The 18,957-nt window shown below is 37.9% G+C and overlaps 5 protein-coding genes across 5 annotated transcripts in view; 2 read left to right on the plus strand and 3 right to left on the minus strand.

Moving 5' to 3' along the window:
- LOC115999235 (nephrocystin-3) overlaps nt 1-367 on the minus strand; it is a 4,909-nt gene extending 4,542 nt beyond the window's left edge. The window contains exon 1 of the mRNA XM_031239073.1: nt 93-367. Within this exon, the coding sequence (XP_031094933.1) occupies nt 93-280 (188 nt within the window). The 5' untranslated portion in view covers nt 281-367. The remainder of the gene's footprint in view (nt 1-92) is intronic.
- On the plus strand, nt 355-2,235 carry LOC115999236 (protein PLASTID TRANSCRIPTIONALLY ACTIVE 7). Its single transcript, XM_031239075.1, has 4 exons — nt 355-480; nt 641-700; nt 778-843; nt 1,743-2,235. Exons 1-4 carry the CDS (start codon nt 424-426, stop codon nt 2,070-2,072), a joined length of 513 nt encoding a protein of 170 aa, XP_031094935.1. The 5' UTR covers nt 355-423; the 3' UTR covers nt 2,073-2,235.
- Nucleotides 2,236-2,324: 89 nt separating this feature from the next.
- Nucleotides 2,325-6,979, minus strand: LOC115998914 (importin subunit beta-1-like). The gene is made up of 3 exons (XM_031238584.1): nt 6,728-6,979; nt 3,318-5,741; nt 2,325-3,198 (listed from the first exon to the last, which is right to left on the minus strand). The coding sequence occupies exons 2-3, from the start codon at nt 5,732-5,734 to the stop codon at nt 3,000-3,002; spliced, it is 2,616 nt and encodes an 871-aa protein (XP_031094444.1). The 5' UTR covers nt 5,735-5,741; nt 6,728-6,979; the 3' UTR covers nt 2,325-2,999.
- Nucleotides 6,980-11,421: 4,442 nt separating this feature from the next.
- LOC115997941 (luminal-binding protein 4) lies at nt 11,422-14,978 on the plus strand. Its single transcript, XM_031237363.1, has 8 exons — nt 11,422-11,604; nt 12,155-12,422; nt 12,509-12,723; nt 12,823-13,065; nt 13,216-13,695; nt 13,793-13,947; nt 14,041-14,123; nt 14,217-14,978. Exons 1-8 carry the CDS (start codon nt 11,544-11,546, stop codon nt 14,716-14,718), a joined length of 2,007 nt encoding a protein of 668 aa, XP_031093223.1. The 5' UTR covers nt 11,422-11,543; the 3' UTR covers nt 14,719-14,978.
- A 131-nt stretch (nt 14,979-15,109) lies between these two features.
- LOC115997942 (acyl-CoA-binding domain-containing protein 1-like) lies at nt 15,110-18,407 on the minus strand. The gene is made up of 6 exons (XM_031237364.1): nt 17,740-18,407; nt 17,100-17,208; nt 16,870-16,967; nt 16,575-16,666; nt 16,126-16,223; nt 15,110-15,524 (listed from the first exon to the last, which is right to left on the minus strand). The coding sequence occupies exons 1-6, from the start codon at nt 18,222-18,224 to the stop codon at nt 15,351-15,353; spliced, it is 1,056 nt and encodes a 351-aa protein (XP_031093224.1). The 5' UTR covers nt 18,225-18,407; the 3' UTR covers nt 15,110-15,350.
- Between the last annotated feature and the right edge of the window lie 550 nt (nt 18,408-18,957).

The raw sequence follows: 18,957 nt of genomic DNA on the forward strand, positions 1-18,957 counted from the left end.
AAAAAAAAAAAAAAAAAAAAAAAGGAGAAAAGTAAAATAAAATAAATTGGAAATTCAATCACAAACAAGAGAGAGAAAAAGTAGAGAATTACCTGCAGCAGTGATTAAGAGAGGTAGAGGTCCAGGGGGAGAGAAGAGACGCCATTTGTGTAGTTGCAGTCAAAAGCTCTGAGAGAGAGAAGTGGGAGAACAGAGAACAGAGAATGGAGATTAGAGAAGAGAGATTATCCATAGCTAAGCGGGTTGGGGTTTTGAAATATCGGGTCAATTCATGGGCCATTTAGTCCAGGCCCATAGTACTAAAATGGGCTACCATCCGGCCCATTTGTTATATCGCTTTTATCTTCTACACTCTCGATAATCAACATCTAACTTCGAGAGGATAAAGCCGGAGCCGGAAAAGAGCGATCGGCGAACGCAACAATGGCCGTATTAACCACTCCGATCACCAGAGGCTTCTCAACGCTACAAACATTCCCCGTAAACTAATTTCTACTTCCCGAGCTCTCACTTTTCTAGCTAAGAAATTTTGCGAAAAAAGAAAAATCAAAATTTGAGGCGTTTAAGCTCTCTTTGATGGAGATTCAGCAAAGTTGTGATAGTTGAGAAGCCGTACTGATTATTTGTCTATGAAATGCAGAAAATTGGTGTTAAGCTCGAAAATCCAGGACGTGTCAATAACTTTGTGGTTCTGTCGCAGGTGAATTATCTTCATTTTCAGTATTTTTGCTTTTTTAAATTGAGAAATCTTAATTATTGTTTCCTTTAATTACTCAGAAAAAGAAGAGTTCCAACTCGCAAAATGAAGGCCGAGGCCGTAGAGTATGGAGGCGAAGGAAATTGGTAAGCCAACACTACTCTCTCTCAGTTTTTCTTTGGATTTCATGAAAGTAATTGTTGATTAGTGTTTATACTGAAATATGTTATGATGCAAAGAAAATATACTTCAAGAATGCATAGTGTTTGCATTTGTTGACATATATTAGCTGTTAATTTTAGTTTTGTGCATTGGTATGCTGGAGATGATCTTCACAAGACAGTAAAAGTTTGAAATTGGAAGAAAGATTGATGATTCTGTGGAAGTAATCTAGTCTGCGAGTTTCTGGTTGGACTCATTGATGCATCGCTGTGGATGAGATTATTTTTGAGTTATGGAACTTTGAGCAATCACAAAGATTAATGATTCTGTGGATTGCTCAAAGTTCTGTTAACTCAAAAGTATAGTCTGCTAGTTTCTTGTTATTTTTGAGTTATGGAACTTTGAGCAATCACTATGCTTTCCTTTCATCATTCATATATGGCTTTGGAAGGAACTTGAAAGTTTAATAGATCTTCAAAGATATCAGTTTCAAGGTGTGTGTAGAACAGACCATAGAAATCGAGAATTGTATCATGATATGTTTGTTGTTACTAACCCAATAGGCTTTCAAGTTTCATCATATATGGCTTAGAAGGAACTCAATAGTTTAATAGATCTTCAAAGATATCAGCTTCAAGGTGTGTGTAGTGCACACATCGGACCATAGAAATTGCAAATATATGTTTATTGTTACTAACCCAATAGGGTTGTTTCATCATATATGGCTTTGGAAGGAACTCAAAACTTTAATAGATCTTCAAAGATACAAGCTTCAAGGGGTGTGCAGTGCAGTGGCACGCACTTCAGAGTTCAGACCATAGAAAAAGCAGTTTGTATCATTATATGTTGGTTGTCACTAACCTGATAGGTTTGTTTATCACAGACGAGGGTGGATGATAAGATGGACTACAGATTGGAAAGAATTCCTTTCTTGGAGGAGCACGTGAGGAAGATAAGGAGAGAGGGGAAGTTGTTGACAATGGACATTGAGAGGCTATTGCTATCGGAAGAGAACCGGTTTGATTTTGTCAATGAGATCGCAGCAGAGGCAAAGGAATATGTTGAGAACAACCGCGATGAGTATGGGTCAAAGAAAGCCATGCTTCATGTCCTTAGTAATCGTATGAATGATGCTGGGTTTTATCGACCAGAGGCATACATTGAATCAGACCCCTTCAAACCTGGTCCAGGTTATATGAGGGAAGAACTTTAGATCATGCAACCTAAAAGTTTCTTCCTATTAGCACTTCTCCATTGACTTTGCATTGTTCCAGTTTCATTTTTGGAGTATAATCTAAAGAAAATTATACCAATACTGCACTTTTTATATCAGTCCAATTGGTACACTTGCCAAGTTGCAATAGCTTATTTCATGATTATTCTGTTAGTTTTGTGCAATATCGTTTCACATGTGTTTTCGTATCATTCAACATGGGAAAAGTAAGAAACAAGGAAAACACATTCCTGGCTTTAAACAGAGAACATATATATATAAATGATGATGCATAACATTATAACAAATGCCCTAACTAAAGAGTAGGTAAAGTGACATGGATGAGATGGTGTACAATCCGACCTGAAAATCAGGATGCAATTGACTATGACAAATACATGGGCAGACCGACCAAAAAAAAAAAGAGATTAAAAAAAGAAAAGTATGAGGATATTTAAGAAAAGTTGGGCTTAAAGTGCTAGAGCACCAAAACTTGGGAATTATACTTCCAACCTTAAACCCCTGGATAAAACATCAGCATCAGAATGGTATGGGGTGCTTCTGTAATGATGACCACATTTACGGATGAAAACAAAAACACCAGCATACAGCAGCCCAAACTTTTGAACATGTTAGTACAAGCTTCCACGCCAACCAATTTTGAAGGAGTTGATCACGTTCGAGTTCTCATGGAAGGCCTTCGACCATTTCTGAGAAGCCACATTCACCCCAATCCCTTGTGGGCAAATAAAGAATCCGACGCAAGATGCTGGTGATTTTGTTAGTGACAACTGGAATGCTACTTGCTAGCCGTTGTCAGGAAATGGCAATGACTCGACACATGAATGCAATGTTTGACTCTGACACAACCATATGCATGCAGGGACTTCTAAAAGGAAAAAAATTATGTACCAAGTGGACAAAGCCTCAAACAGAAATGGCGCGACTGATGGCCAACTTGGCCCATTCAGCAGATTCCTTGATCAAATGATCTGAGGACGACAAACATTCATTCAAAAAGTCTCTGCTTGATAGAGATTGTTGAATCAAAGAAGCAGCATTGCTACCCAGAGTATCTGCTAGGTCACCAAGGACTCCAATAGCTGTTTTCATCACAACTTCATCCCTAAGATATCAAAAATAGATGAGAAAATTAGTGTGGAAAAAAACAACAAAATGAAACAATATCAAGGTTATTGTAGAATAAAGCATCAGAATAACAAAATGAAATTTGCAATTACTCACATGTCTTTTCCCATGTAAATGCTATCCAGGAACTGCAAAATGTGGGGTGCATAAGGGATCAGTAGCTGGGTCTTAGGAGAATGCTTAAATCCCTGAAAAATCCCAGAGTATGCCTCCAAGATGCCATTTCTCAGAAGATTGGTATACTCTATCATCTCTTCATCAGCACCCGTTGTGTGGGCAGACAACTCAGCGGCACTCTGTAGCATAGGCATAGCATACAGTAAGTACTTCTCAAAATTCTCTCCTATGGCCAAAGCAATGTCTCCAAAGCAAGAAAAGATTGGAGGTTTCACAGATCGGTGGAGCTGGTTGCTTGATAAGTCTTTGAGAAGCTGGGTCATTATACCATCACAATAAAGCAAAACCTTGTCCTCCAAAGCCCTGCATATGTCACCCACAACACCTACTGTGACAGCACAGACTTGGTATTCCTCAAAATTCGTAAGACCCATTTCTAGGTACTTGTAGAAATCTGGCATGTACTTGGCAAAATCAGGGCCTGCTGCATAAGCAAGGGCTCCAATGGCAAGCATAGCTTCCTCATGCACTGTAGCACTTCTACATGCAAACACTCTGAGAAAAAGATTCATAATCTGATCTGCGTACTGCATGAATACATATTTTGTTGGCTCATGTCCTCCTAGTTTCTGAATAATGACCTGTAAGCACCCACAAAGAAGACCATGCAACTCACCCTGCTTCTCTTTCTCATCGGAAGATAGCTTCTGTGCCTCAAGAGTCTTATGGAGCTCCAACATCATGACTGGAACTAGTTGCAAAACGATAGAAGCTGTTTCCTCAGTTGAACACCTGACCACTTCATTCAATGTCTCATATGCAGCAGTCCTCAAGTGTGATTCACCTGCATCTTCACGATGAGTAACTGTAAGAAGAGAGTGAACGATTTCTTGGAAGTAAGGAGTCAATGGAGACAATGTGCCCACATCCTCATAACCCTGGGCAAGAAAATAGAGAGCACCGCAAGCTTTCTCAGCAACATTTGGTGCATCCTTCATGCTCTGAAGAAGTACAGTAACAATCTGCTGACAGTTTGTTTGGTTAATAATAGGTGTCTCAATTGTTGATCCATGAAGAAACTCAAATATTCTTCCCAAGGTCCATGCCGTTGTATCCTTTACATGACTATTGGGATCATTTGTCAAAGCAGCAAGCATGAAATTTAGAGCAACATTAACAATAGGTGTTAATTTATCGGGTGAAGGACCTTCCAAAATGGAACCAAAAGCATAGGTTGCAGCCTCTCTTTGCCTCCAATCAGGTTTTGCAATATTATCTTCAATGAATGGCATTACCAATTGGACGATATCATCTGCCACTGTACGAGCAACCAATCCAAGGCAAGTTCCTCCAGCCATTGCAAGATTCCAAGCACCTTCATCCTGATCTTGATCTTCCTCTTGCTTAAGAAGTGTCTCTAATAGCATAGGAACAAGGGCCGGAAGAGCTTGCTTGATGAAAAAAAAGCATGGAACATCAGAGTCTGCAGTGCAATCGCTACCAAACTCTTCTAGAATATCAATTTCCTCATCACATATTGAACTCCAAAACTCAATGGCTTGAAGAGCAACAGGCTCCTCATCCTCCCTTACAGCCTTGGCTGTAATATTAAAAATATCCTGCATGTATGGAGCTAACTTCTCGTAGTATGTTGATGAAATAGACACCAGACATTCAAAAGCAGCCTGTCGAATTTTCACTTCTGGTGAAAGAGTAGCGTCACAAACAACTCTCATAATATAATCCCGCTCCATATCATTGTTAAAATTTGCTTGAGCAAAGCCAAGAGCATTGTACAATGCCCTGGTAGCAGCGAGCCTAACATCATTATTCCCTTCATTTGCGTTCATTCCCTGAACTACAGCCGTAAGTATTTTATTTACTTGATCCTGGTCCATAACATCAGGTGATACTTCCTCACATAAATACCCCAAGGTTTCCAGAGTAGCTTGCTTGACATGAGCTGGTACCTGTTGAACATTTGACAATAGTTCTACTATCAGCTCAGGCCATTGCTTTTGTGGCAACTCAATACCAGCAACCTTTGCAATCACTTGTGAAGCAGTAGAATGAGCATCAAGAACAGGAGAAGAAAGTGTCTGTAGCAAACATTTCTTAATCTGGGTCTTCACACCTGCATCTAGTGATAACCACCTTTGCACAAGTTCATATTTCCTATGTTGTTCCTTGGCATCCAAGGCATTTTTAAGTATCAAACCTGCTAACTTGCGGCTATCAACTGGCTTTCCCTCATTGGAAAGCTCCCCAGAGAGCGACAAGAGGAAACCTGGAAGGTTTTGCTCCTGAAATTGTTTGAGAGTTTCTTCTGCATGTTTCCGAATAGTTGAATCGATTGATTGTGCATTCAAAAGAAACTGAGTGACTTCCATTGCCATACTATTTCTGTCAACAATTAAAAAAAATAAACTATATATTATATTATATTCTGAAAATCTACCAACAAAATGCATTTTAAGTTTTCAGATATTATATTACAGCACAAGGACATTATATTTCCAAGTTAAAACAAGAGTATACAAGTGTAAGGGGGCAAAAATCATTCCTTACCTTCTAAGAAGTTGTTCAATGTCAAGAGGCTACAGAAACCTTTTGACCTTCCTAGAAAACTTTTTTTTGGAGAGTTAAGTTTCTAAGGTAACCAAACAATACCCCTAAAGAATTGCCAAATGTCCCCCACATTGAGAGGAACATAAAACTCAATGCTCATACAAATAAAAAAAACAGTTGTTTTTTGGCAGCAACCAAAAGAAGAATTCCAAATTTAAAAAAAAAAAAAAATCCTTATTGAGCGTGAGACTTGACATCAAAAAAAAAAAAAAAAAAAAAAGTATGACTTTATTTTATTAGCAAAATGCAGAAAAAAAATCCCAAAAACCATTAACTTTGAATGTTTAAATTAGGCAGATCACTACAAACACTGAGGCTCTAGTTCCCTATCAGTCCGACGAATTTGACAATGTAATTCCACAGAAAACCAAAAATGGCAGAAGACAAAAACATGGATGCAAAAAAAAAAAAAAAATTAAATACCAATAATCCGACAACAGAAATCTCAGAACTCTACGAACTTCAAACGCATTAAAATTCGCTCAAATATCCCCGATCTAACTAAATTCATAAGCCGACTTTTAAAAAAAAAATCTAACAAAATTGAAATCCACTACTAAAAAACTGTGCCGGATACACGCAGTTGCAAGCATACCTACTGAAGACAACCCCCCAAAAAATTTTATTTGAAGGACTTCAACATTGCTTAAAGCGCAATGGAAAAAAACAACCGATCAGCCAAGAGTATAGATCAAGCATCGAAACAATACACAGGAAAAATATAAATCCATAATCAATGAGTGACAAAGCGAGCGAATTACCTGAAAGCTTGAGAGTGGAAGGCAAGGAGACACCACGATTTGGGATCGAACAGAGCAAAAGTGGCGGCTCCTGAAAACCCTAAGAGAGAGAAGGAGAGAGGGAACGGGAGCGAGGGAGAGTGAGATGTAAAGCTGGACTGGAAACCTGGAATTGAATTATTATTGTGTAAATCAATATCTGTGCAATTATATTTCGGGTAATATTTTATTTAGGGAAGATGTTAAGCTGCTTTGATGACCACCGTCGTTTTAAATCAACGCCGTTGGACTTCTCGTTTATAATCACGGGCCCACAGTTATTAACAGTTTTTTTTTTTTTTTTTTCAATTCTAGTTATAGGCTTATACGGAGTAGCAATTTTTGTCTGAAAAAAGTTTAGTCCAATACTCCAATATGACTTATATGGCCATTCTCCCATACAACAAATTTGTATGGACAAATTTTTTTTTTTTTTGAGTACTTGTATGGACAAATTTAATCTTTCAAAAATTATTTTTCGAAGACGAGGAAATTCACAAATTTAATAAATTAAAATAGCCAGTAAATTTTTAAATCTTTTACTAATTATGAAGCATTAAGTGTGCGCATTGGTCAACTAGTTAGATAGTGAAGGTTTCGTGTTTTTTTTTTGTTTTTTTTTTTTCTTTTGTCATAATTGAATGATCATACTTTTAACTATTTACTATATTTCTTATTTTTAATCTTTTAACTTTTATTACGTTTCTAGAGTTAATACCTCTAATGGTCGAGTATTAGCGATTTACCAGATGTGGTCTCTCGACTTTTAAATGACCTTCAATGGTCCTCTAAGTTTTACAAAATAAACACATGTGGTCCTAATTCTTAAAATAATTCGAGTTTAAATCGACCACGAAACGTCCTAAAAGGAAGTGATTATTTTTTAAAACTTGAATGACCATTGAAGATTATTTTAAAGTCGATGGATCACAACTGGTAAATCGCTAATACTCGGAGGGCCATTGGAGGTATTAACTCTGCGTTTCTATATAGTCTACTATCATTCACTACTGGTGTCTCAATTTTAAAATTTCACCACTTTTATTTTTTTTCGACAAACTTTTTAACAAAACATATTAATGGATGGTATATTGGCCACGGGGACACATGGACCAGTCCAATAAAGCAACTGTACCAATGAAGTTCAATAAGGATACACAATACCGAGCAACTTAGAAGTTTAATTAGGATTGAACTTAGTATTCATAATGTAATAATGATTCAACTCATTATTCCTGATATAGTATGACTAGGAGTTATTACTCTCAATATAATAATAACTTCCGGTATGAGGCAATCTATGATTCATATTCTTTGTAGGGCTATAGGTCAAAAATATATATATAAATAAACCCTGGGAAATGACAATCAATTTTCATAAGTCACAAACAATATTCATCAATATAACATATTTATTTTCTCCATATGTTTTATCTATATTTTTTTCTTCATATATTGGTTATTTTAACGGTTGTGTTGACCAGCCATTGACTGCCCAAAAGTCATAAACCAACACATAGTGTGCGTGTGTTGATTTCGCATGATGCTTCACTAACAAACTTGTAAAACCAATTAAGGTTGTGTTTGAAAAATCGGAAAATGATTTATATAAATTCTTTTCTGAGTTTCCAATGTTTGGATGCAATTGGAAAATGCAGTCAACGAAAAAAAAATTCGTCGACTGAGGAAAATATTGTCATTTTCCGCCACACTCTGAACAAAGTTTCCGGCGAAAACTAATTTTTTAATTGATAAATAATATTATTTTATATTCTAAATAAAATATTTAAAATGTTTAATTATACAATTCTACTCATTTTTAAAAAATGAACCAAACACACTAAGACATTTTTCTATTGTGCAGTCAAACACGAGAAAATAAAAAATATTTTTAAAAAAATAACACATTTTCAAAAAATATTTCCTAAATGTCATTTTACTGTTTCCAAACAAACTCTGAAAGTAGTAAAAAAAAAAAAAACAAGGTCAATATAGTACTAGTATAAACAAATAATAATCAAAAGCTATGAGGGTGTTTGGTTGGAATGTTGGATAAACAACTTTTACTAATGAAAAAGATTTCATTAAATATGAGAAAATTTGATATTCTCATCCATTTGGTTCATGAAAAACTTTTTCATTAGTTATGATAATAAATAAATAAATGGGAGGGGATTTTTTTTTTGTTTTTTTTTTTTGTTTTTTCATGAAACTTGAACAAAAAAAAAAAATGAATTGACATTACTATTGTGTCCTTTTGTTTCATTCTCACCTTTATTATTATTTACTAGCATTAACAAAGTATGATGTTTATTTTATTCGATTGGCAAGTCTAAAATAGAGTTAATATATACCTCTACTTTAATAACTACATCTGGTTGTTTTTTTTTTTTGAAAGCAACTACATCTGGTTTATTGCTTATTTATATCAATTTAAGACAGGATAGTGAAGTTATAGGACAATCACAATAGCTCAACTCCTAAAGCATAAAGGATTAAAAAAAAACAAAAAACTAAATGGTTAATTAAGTACAACCCATAGATAAGGTGGTTAAAGTTATCTATCATTCCACTCACTTATCAAATCCCACACCACAAAAGTGTGTAAATGTGTATATTGATAACAAGGAAAACTTGTATCTTATTTTATGGTATGTATTGAGTATATTAATATATTTCGTATTGGGATCATAGTCAGTAAATAATCATTAAGAGATAAAGCAATTTAAGTGTCTAAGTTATTCATAACCAACCCGTTCAAATCCAAACCGATAGTACGAGGATGCTCATGCAATTTAATACTTTGATTTATGAAAAACTGTAATAAACTCAAATTAAAAAGATTAATAGACAATTTCAATTAAAAGACGAACTTAATTTTGTAATAACCAAGTCATTTATTCAACCAATTTGTTTGAGTCAATTCTTTTTTTGGTCCTAGACTTATGGTGGCAAAGACAATTTTAGTCCTCCATAAAAAAATCAGACAATTTATGGACATTGTTATTGTGACGGGGACAATTTTAGTCCTCCGTCTATTATCTCGTTAGTTGACTGCTTAAATGAGGGGCAATTTTGTCAATTCATCACAATTCAATATAATTTTCTTCCCTTCACGCGGATCTCGAACGGAGCTACGACAGCTTGACTGCTTGTCAATGGTGCAAGGTCTTCATAAAAAAAACTCCCATCTATCTTCCTTTCTCCCTCTCGCCAAGCGGTTCGACTGCAACAATAGGCGACGGCGGTGGGTTGTTTCTCCTTCGACGAAGCTCAGCGACGAACGGAGCAACGACAGCAGCTCTGACAATGGCGTCCCCTGTTTTCCCTTTTCCCGGCGAGGCAGAGCACTCCGGCGGCAGCGCGAACGATCTTTCCCTCCTCTGGTTTCGACTATGCAAGGCAGCAGCGACGGGGTTGGAATCTCCGGTAGGTTCAGCAGATCGACGGTAGCAGCAGCATGGACTCCTCGACGGCGAACGGTGGCGACGTCTCCCTCCTCTGTTTCCATTTGTTCTTCTTCTCGGCGAACAGAGGATGAAGGCAGATAATGTTGTTGAGCTTGGCAACCCCTTTGCAGAAACCTTGCTTACTTTGCCGGGCTAAGGGCGGCGGATGAGCTCAAGCCGCTGAATATCAAGGGGATGACCTTGCACCATCCCTATTTCAGCGGGAAGACTAGGTCTGAATCCGATGAGAGGCTAAAAAACAATTCCATTTTGCCGTTGTATGCGATTGACCAGATGTATGGTCTGTGTTTGCCGAAGGGTGCCGGTGATGATCATGAGTTCCGGAACCTGGGCGTCGACGGCGGGTCGAAACATCTTGACGATATAAAGAGGTTGGCGGGTCCTCATGACAGGTTGCTCCGATGACCCGTTGGTGGATGCCGGTAAGGCCTGTGCAAAGATACGAGAAGGGAAGGGGAATATGAGGACGACGTCGTTTAGGGAAGGATATAGTGAAATGACACAATTGCCCTCTCTCAAACGGCCATCTAACCGGAAATATAGACGGAGGACTAAAATTGTCCCCGTCACAATAACAATGTCCATAAATTGTCTGATTTTTTTATGGAGGACTAAAATTGTCTTTGCCACCATAAGTCTAGGACCAAAAAAGGAATTGACTCAGTTTGTTTTGTTGCTCCATTCAAATACTTCTAAGTTCTAACAAGAAAATATAACTATCTAATTTTAAAAGTTAAATTCAAATTTTTTTAATTATCAAATTAATTATTTAATTAACTCAATTAAGATTGTCTCAATCATCTTGTCATGGCCTCCATCAACGGAAAATTTCTCCTTTGATTTCTGATTTTACTTCCGAGGTGTTTGGGCAAGAACTTTCCAGAAAAACGTCGACTCCATTGCGTGTCACAGACTCACTAAAGTCGGTCCATCTTGAAACCGACGGTTGAGATGATCCCAACGTAGAGAAGTAACTGATTGGCTTTTTATATCTAAAGCAAAATCCTGATTGGTCCAAGTCATCACGGATGACATGGTCAGCAACACACAGAAGCGAGGAGACGAAACAATAACATGGCAACATCTGATTGGCTAAGACACTTGGGTTCCTACAAGCGGATTGGTCCACGTCATCGCCAATGACACATTCACCTGGTTCAACTGCGTTATATATACTGGCCGTTTGAGTTCGGAAACGATAACTGACCACGGCTTCTCTTCGCTATATACTGAGTCTCTGATCGCTGTAAATTCACGGAAAAGTAGAGATAGAACAAGGAAACCATTTCTAGAAAGCGAGAACAAAAACTCAATCTGATCATCGAGCAATGGCTGGTGGTGAGTGGATTAGGCGCACATCCTTGATCGTTTTCGGAATCGTTGTGTTCGGTAAGCATTCTGATTTCCACTTTCAAATCTCTACACTGCAATTTTTCTGAGCTAATTTGCCAAGCTCAATGTCGAAATTTATGTAATCGTGTGATAGAAAAACAATGATGAGAAATTTCCAGTCCCTGAGCTGAAAGAAGACCGTTTGATATTACTAGGATATGTGTTCTTATCATTCATGCTGTCTGGACCTGTAGGTGTAATAACGAAAATAATGATGCGGAGTAGTTATTTAAATGGAAAACAGTGCCTGTTTTGATACTATTTTTGCTCGATTGCTAGATCTGCTACACTTGTGCTAATTGTAATGTTTGGATTAAGCCTAAAATGCATGAAACTGTGGGATTCACATTGTTATGGCAATTTTATTGACATGTTCAGCGTTTACTGATTCATCGGATGATCTTTGTTAGTAGTATGCTTAAAATAATAAAGATGAAGTTTGGCATTGGCATTCCTTGTTTGTTGGAACTAATATTTATGTTTCATTTAATTATAATTGGTTCATTTGGTTGTTGATGCATTTATTTGGCAATGTATCTCTTGACAGGGAGCTTATTTGCCTTTTCTATCGCAAAAGAGGAAGCATCCAAATTAGGGACTGTGATCGGAATAGATCTTGGTACAACTTATTCATGTGTTGGAGTTTACAAAGATCAGCGTGTAGAGATCATAGCTAATGACCAAGGTAATCGTATCACACCATCATGGGTTGGCTTCACTGACAATGAGAGATTAATTGGTGAGGCTGCCAAGAACCAAGCCGCTTCCAACCCTGAGAGGACCATTTTTGATGTAAAAAGGCTCATTGGAAGAAAGTAATGAATTTCTCTCTCACGTTTCCTCCAATATATGCATGTTGTGTGTGTTTTCAAGCTAACTCTAATGGGGATCTTAAATATAGGTTTGACGACAAAGAAGTACAAAGGGACATGAAACTTGTTCCTTACAAAATTGTTAACAAGGATGGAAAACCATATATACAAGTCAAGATCAAAGATGGTGAAACCAAGGTTTTCAGCCCTGAGGAGATTAGTGCCATGATTCTCATTAAGATGAAGGAAACAGCTGAAGCTTTCCTTGGAAAGACAATCAAGGATGCAGTTGTCACTGTTCCAGGTAAAATTCAGTAATGCAGTGGTTTATAATTTACTATGATTGGTTTTATTGTAATGTGATTACTGAAATTGCTATGCTACCTCTCCTTGAATTTTGCAGCTTACTTCAATGATGCTCAGAGGCAGGCTACTAAGGATGCAGGCATCATTGCTGGATTGAATGTGGCCAGGATTATCAATGAACCGACTGCAGCTGCCATTGCCTATGGATTGGACAAGAAAGGCGGTGAAAAGAACATCCTTGTCTTTGACCTTGGTGGTGGAACTTTTGATGTTAGTATTCTAACTATTGATAATGGTGTGTTTGAGGTTCTTTCAACGAACGGAGATACTCACCTTGGAGGTAAGGGCCTTTGTAGTTTTTTAAATGGTTATTTGAGATTTTGTTTGGTGGGAAGGCATTTGACTATTTGAGTTTTAGATATGATAAATGATTCTTATTGCTGATCACGGCCTCACACAAGCATTATATACTTGCCTTTTCTTCTTGCAGGTGAAGATTTTGATCAGCGAATTATGGAGTATTTCATTAAATTGATCAAGAAGAAGTACAGCAAGGACATCAGCAAGGACAACAGGGCTCTTGGTAAGCTCAGGAGGGAATGTGAGCGGGCAAAGAGGGCTCTGAGTAGCCAACATCAAGTTCGTGTGGAGATTGAGTCTCTTTTCGATGGTACTGATTTCTCAGAACCACTTACCCGGGCTCGTTTTGAGGAGTTGAACAATGATTTGTTCAGAAAGACTATGGGGCCTGTTAAGAAGGCTATGGAGGATGCTGGGTTACAGAAAAACCAGATTGATGAGATTGTCCTGGTTGGTGGAAGTACTAGGATTCCAAAGGTTCAACAACTTTTGAAGGACTACTTTGATGGTAAGGAACCAAACAAGGGTGTTAACCCTGATGAGGCTGTTGCTTATGGTGCTGCTGTACAAGGAGGAATCTTGAGTGGAGAGGGAGGTGATGAAACCAAAGGTATTTATCTCTTTCAGCCATTTCAGACTTGGCAATATTTATGCTTAATTAGCCTAAAACCTGAAGTTCTTTGCTAACATCTGTGCTTTGTTATCAGATATTCTTCTCCTTGATGTGGCTCCACTTACCCTTGGTATTGAAACTGTTGGTGGAGTGATGACCAAGTTGATTCCCAGAAACACTGTTATCCCAACAAAAAAATCTCAAGTTTTCACCACCTACCAAGATCAACAGACAACTGTCACAATTCAGGTATGCCCTTAGATTGTGTAGGGCAGTCATAGTGAATGGCATAATATATCCTCCTTTCTCACTTGATCTGATGTGAATTTGTGCGTTGTGCAGGTGTTTGAAGGTGAAAGGAGTCTCACAAAGGACAACAGGTTGCTTGGAAAATTTGATCTAACCGGAATAGCCCCAGCTCCTAGGTAAGGATTATTTATTTTGTTCCCAAGTTGATTAATGGGTTGCCTTTCTACTACTCTCTCAACTGAAATCATATTCATAATCCTGTGGAACAGAGGAACACCTCAAATTGAAGTTACATTTGAGGTTGATGCCAACGGCATTCTGAATGTTAAAGCCGAAGACAAGGCCTCTGGGCGATCTGAGAAGATTACCATCACCAACGACAAAGGTCGCCTGAGCCAAGAAGAGATTGAGCGGATGGTCAGGGAGGCTGAAGAGTTTGCGGAGGAGGACAAGAAGGTAAAAGAAAGAATCGATGCCCGAAACAGCTTGGAGACCTATGTTTACAACATGAAGAACCAGATCAACGACAAGGACAAGCTAGCAGATAAACTAGAATCCGAGGAGAAGGAGAAGATTGAGACCGCAACAAAAGAGGCCCTTGAATGGTTAGATGACAATCAGAACGCTGAGAAGGAGGATTATGAGGAAAAGCTGAAGGAAGTAGAGGCTGTTTGCAATCCAATTGTCAGCGCTGTATACCAGAGATCTGGCGGAGCCCCTGGAGGTGCTGGAAGCAGTGACGAGGACGACGACTCCCATGATGAGCTGTAGAAGTGTAGATGATATATTCTTTCTTCTTCCTCTTCTTTATTTTATCACTAGTATGAGAAATTGATGCCTAGGATAGGCAGAGGCAGGCTAATGTTGGATAATCTTGTGTATTTTTTTTTGGTTTCTCTTCCCCAATAGCAGAAAGAGGAGAGTGGAATCCTTCCTGAGAAGGGCCACGATTCCCCCCTTCATTTTTGAAACACATCTATCAACACAAATCGAAATCCTTTAATTTTAAATCCAACTTCTTTTGCTACTAATCCAATTCTAAATCTCCAAAATGTAATGCAATGGTATCAAAATGTCAACAGGAGACTAGAGAATATTACTCCGTATTATTTTTCAAATTAGAATTCATTTTGTATAAAGTAAATGAGAATTGAAGCAAGAATTCAGTCTATAAAAAGTCTTTCATTCCCTTACTACAAAACAAAAAATTATCAGTCTATATCCGTTTTCTGAATAAAACTGGATAGACCAGAACCGGACGTTAGACTAAGCAAAACTACTAAAAAATATACTGAGGGAGAATTATGTGTCAAAGTCCATTCATTAAAAGGCAATCAATCCACTGCCGAGATGTATATAGAGCATGTACATCTATAAGAATTATCAGTAGTGGAGGAAAAACATCACTCGGTGGCTGTGCACTGTAGCCATGGCCACTTCAAATCACACAGATCGCGAGGGCAATTTCCGTCGTCATCCTTCACATCTATGTCAGCATTGTGCTTCACAAGCAACTCTGCAATATCTTCCCTCTCGCAAACCGCCGCGTAATGTAATGGGGCCTGCCCTTCATTATCCTTCATAGAGAAATATAAGAATAGAACACTTCAATCAAAACTGGAACAAATAGGGGAACATTGTGAATAACTCAGCTGTGCAAGAGGCATTAATCTCATACCCGCACATGACACTTTAACTAAATGTTCTTTGCCATATAATCTAATGCTCAATTGCGAAAAACCCACAAAACTTTCAAAACTGTATAAAAAGGATTTCAGAGAAGAAACATCTAATTTAAGGTTTGGCTTCATTGCAAAAGATGCAAAGAAGAAATTTTAGGACTTGGACATACAGGCTCACTCTGCTTAGGCACAGTTTTGAGGAACTGAACCTTAATCAGCTCAGTGACACTTAATCAGATCTTAATTCTTAAAGAGTATGGTGCACCGACAGCAACTAAGCGCACTTTAAACTGTGCACTTCTTTGCAATTGGATTAATCATATGCGACCATATGCAACGAAATCAAGTATACCTTTTTTGAAATAATCGCAAAACCAACCAATAAGAGCAGACTATTACTAATAAAACCTTTCGTCTCTATATTCTTTAGCATTCTCTAGGAAGAAATTATCCAATTTGAAAAAAGGAGCATAAAGGAATGGATGTCTAGTCTTACCTTTGCATTTACATTGGCAGTCTTGCTTAGAAGCACTTTAGTGATATTTAGATGGCCACGATCTACAGCCCAGTGCAATGGAGTACGACCCTCACTGTCTGAAATGGTTTTAAGAAAACATTATCCATTAGGAGATAACCTTGCTAGTCTGTATTTGGAAATTCCCTGAAAAGGGAAAAAGGGAGGTACATGATTGAGCCAAAGAAACTAAGGGCTCATTGTACCATTAGCCTAAGACCTCAGTTTCAACCACCAAACCCCTTCTGTTTTTGAGAGAGAGTAATCCTTAAAGCAGAGATAAATATTCTGCATAATTTTGCAGCAACAAATCACTACTACCATTGCTGATATCAATAGGAATCAAGGATGTAATATGCTGAAACAATATGTGTTTCTAGAAAGCCAATGGAAATAGCTATGAGAATATATGAACCATTTGAACAACTAACCCTTCAGATCCACAGGAACACCACTTTCGATACATTTGAGCAAGTTTTTATCATCTCCTTCTCTTGCAAAGGCATGTATAGCATCCATTTTCCTGCAAAGACATCAGAAAAGCTTAAAAATCGAAGTATCCCAACATTCTTATTAATGGTGCAAAAGCACATAATCATCTATCAAATTTTTCTAATCACCAAAAGCACAAAGCCTCGTTAGAACTTTTTGTGTGTGTGTGTGTTGTGTATTATGCCTCGACAAAAGAATATAGACATGCTGAAAGATTTTGCTCCAGAAGCTTACAATTCAGTTTCAGATTCCTCTTCATAAATGTAGGTGCTAAAAACAGGTCCCATTGTAGCCTTAGAATCTGCACTGCCAATTTCTTCCCTGTTCTTCTTCTGTCAGCATTTTGAGAATACAAGGAAAAAAAAAAAAAAAGAGAACAAATGTGCAACAAAAGGTGAGAACCGTGAGATAGTAGTACTAAGCTGAACAAAAAAAAAAAGAAAAAGAACAGGTGTTGGCCTTACAGATGATGCTGCACCAGAAGCCCAAGTAGGATACAACTCAGTAACAATGTCAATGTACTTTTCCATGGCTTCTTCAGGTGGCATAGCTCCCAACTTTTGCCATGCTTGCCTAACATGCCATGATACAAATATTTCAGCTTGCCAACCAGAGATATCAACGCAAATATTTTAGTAAGTACTAAGTAGTCACTAAGGCAAACCAAAGAGAAAAAGTAATGCATCAAACAGTAATTGTAGACACTAAAGCTATCTGAAGTTCTGCCAATAACACTATTACAATATTCTATTGGAAGAAAAAATCATGTCAATTACAGAGAGGAAAGATTTCTCCTAGGTTTCGATATTCAAATTGTGTAGAATAACTATGAGTTTTATGTATCCCGCAGCCTGGACAGAGATGAGCTTACTACTTCTAGAAACTCCTTTTATCTTAATAGTCACACTATTATCTTCCTCTGTACTGAAGAATCCCAAAAAGTTGAGATATTTATTGTTTTTGAATATTACAAATATCTAAAGTCTAGAATTTTCACATTCACATCGTTAAAGTGCACAAAAAATAAACTTTTAGTTGTTAGAACACTTTGTAACTCGAAACAATCAAAATCTATAAATGGTAGAGTAAAATCAAGTGCATTACCATTTGGCACGAGCAGTCATTTTCAGAGCAGAAGGCTGGGGAGCACTGCAAGGTCCCTCGGTAGCAATCTTGTAGAGTCCATATAGCTGCAATTGCAACTCATTCGACACTTTGAGCGCTGACCGATCCGCCGCCGTAGCAGCCACGAATGCAGTTGCAGCACTGAACGCCTCGTCCAGCTCAGTACTCTCAACTCCTTCCCAATCATCGTCCTCGCTATCATCGCTGTCAACCGTCGAGCTCTCATCCTCTTCTCCAATCAGCGGCTCCTCCTCTTCCAAAACCTCATCGCCGAGGAGCTCCGCGTCATTAGCAGTCTTCAACGGAGCATCAACCGCCTTCGAATCGTCGTCGACGGAGTCGCTCCGAGAAATCCGAAGATTCTCGTCGCGGAAGGCGAAGATTACAGAGAAGAGCTTAGCGAGAAGGTAAGAGAAAATCAGGCCGAAAACCACCGATTGTACGAATTGTTGCCAGTCCGCCATGATTAGATCGAAAATACTAAACCAAAAGCCCTAAAATACTCTTACGAAAGCCCTAATAGAATCCGGAAAAAAGTTAGAGAGAGAAAGAAGAAAGTATCAGCGGTGGGAGAGAGAGAGAGGGCGACGGCGTCGCTGCTGTAAATATTCGCGGCAAAGACTTTCTACTGAGAGGAGTGAGAGCTTCATATACTGCTGCTGTGCTGCAGCCGTTAGTTGATATCACAAACATCTCTCAATATTGAGTAAAGATCTAATTGAAATGAACTAGAGTTTTTTTTTTTTTTTTTTTTTTGAAAAAAATGAACTAGAGTTATACTTTATCTATTTCATCACTTCTTCGGGAAAGAGTCATTTCGTATCACTACATCACAAATTTATTAATAGATTATATGACATTTTAATTTGGAAGTATAATTTAAAATTCTAATATTGTGATATTCCGCCCTGTTATCGAGTAGCATAAGTTGTGGCATTTCAAACGAGAGATCTTAATAACAATGGAAACTCGCATCTACTACACGTGCGGGGTGGGACATTATTAATAACAAGGAAAACTCGTAGCTACTACACCCCTCATATACATGAGGTGTAAATTGTACTAAAAAGATTCTATGCAACGTGCTCGAGTGCTATATACTATTTGAATTGTATCGGGACTGTTCTCACGATGCAATCAGATATACTATGGATGTAAACTGTACTAAAAAGATTCTATGCAACGTGCTCGAGTGCT

Source organism: Ipomoea triloba, chromosome 12, assembly GCF_003576645.1.
Source record: "Ipomoea triloba cultivar NCNSP0323 chromosome 12, ASM357664v1".
NCBI classification, from domain to species: domain Eukaryota; kingdom Viridiplantae; phylum Streptophyta; class Magnoliopsida; order Solanales; family Convolvulaceae; genus Ipomoea; species Ipomoea triloba.

Excerpts from the sequence above, each read along its gene's own strand:
- LOC115999236 (XM_031239075.1), top strand. The coding sequence starts at position 424 with ATGGCCGTATTAACCACTCCGATCACCAGAGGCTTCTCAACGCTACAA. Across the intron at positions 481-640 it reads CAACGCTACAAACATTCCCC|AAAATTGGTGTTAAGCTCGA; the intron begins GTAAACTAATTT and ends TATGAAATGCAG. Across the intron at positions 844-1,742 it reads TATGGAGGCGAAGGAAATTG|ACGAGGGTGGATGATAAGAT; the intron begins GTAAGCCAACAC and ends TGTTTATCACAG.
- LOC115998914 (XM_031238584.1), bottom strand. The coding sequence starts at position 5,734 with ATGGCAATGGAAGTCACTCAGTTTCTTTTGAATGCACAATCAATCGAT. Across the intron at positions 3,199-3,317 it reads ATTTACATGGGAAAAGACAT|GGATGAAGTTGTGATGAAAA; the intron begins GTGAGTAATTGC and ends TTGATATCTTAG.
- LOC115997941 (XM_031237363.1), top strand. The coding sequence starts at position 11,544 with ATGGCTGGTGGTGAGTGGATTAGGCGCACATCCTTGATCGTTTTCGGA. Across the intron at positions 13,696-13,792 it reads GGGAGGTGATGAAACCAAAG|ATATTCTTCTCCTTGATGTG; the intron begins GTATTTATCTCT and ends CTTTGTTATCAG. Across the intron at positions 14,124-14,216 it reads GGAATAGCCCCAGCTCCTAG|AGGAACACCTCAAATTGAAG; the intron begins GTAAGGATTATT and ends CCTGTGGAACAG.
- LOC115997942 (XM_031237364.1), bottom strand. The coding sequence starts at position 18,224 with ATGGCGGACTGGCAACAATTCGTACAATCGGTGGTTTTCGGCCTGATT. Across the intron at positions 17,209-17,739 it reads ATGACTGCTCGTGCCAAATG|GCAAGCATGGCAAAAGTTGG; the intron begins GTAATGCACTTG and ends ATGGCATGTTAG. Across the intron at positions 15,525-16,125 it reads CTGCCAATGTAAATGCAAAG|GATAATGAAGGGCAGGCCCC; the intron begins GTAAGACTAGAC and ends TTCTCTATGAAG.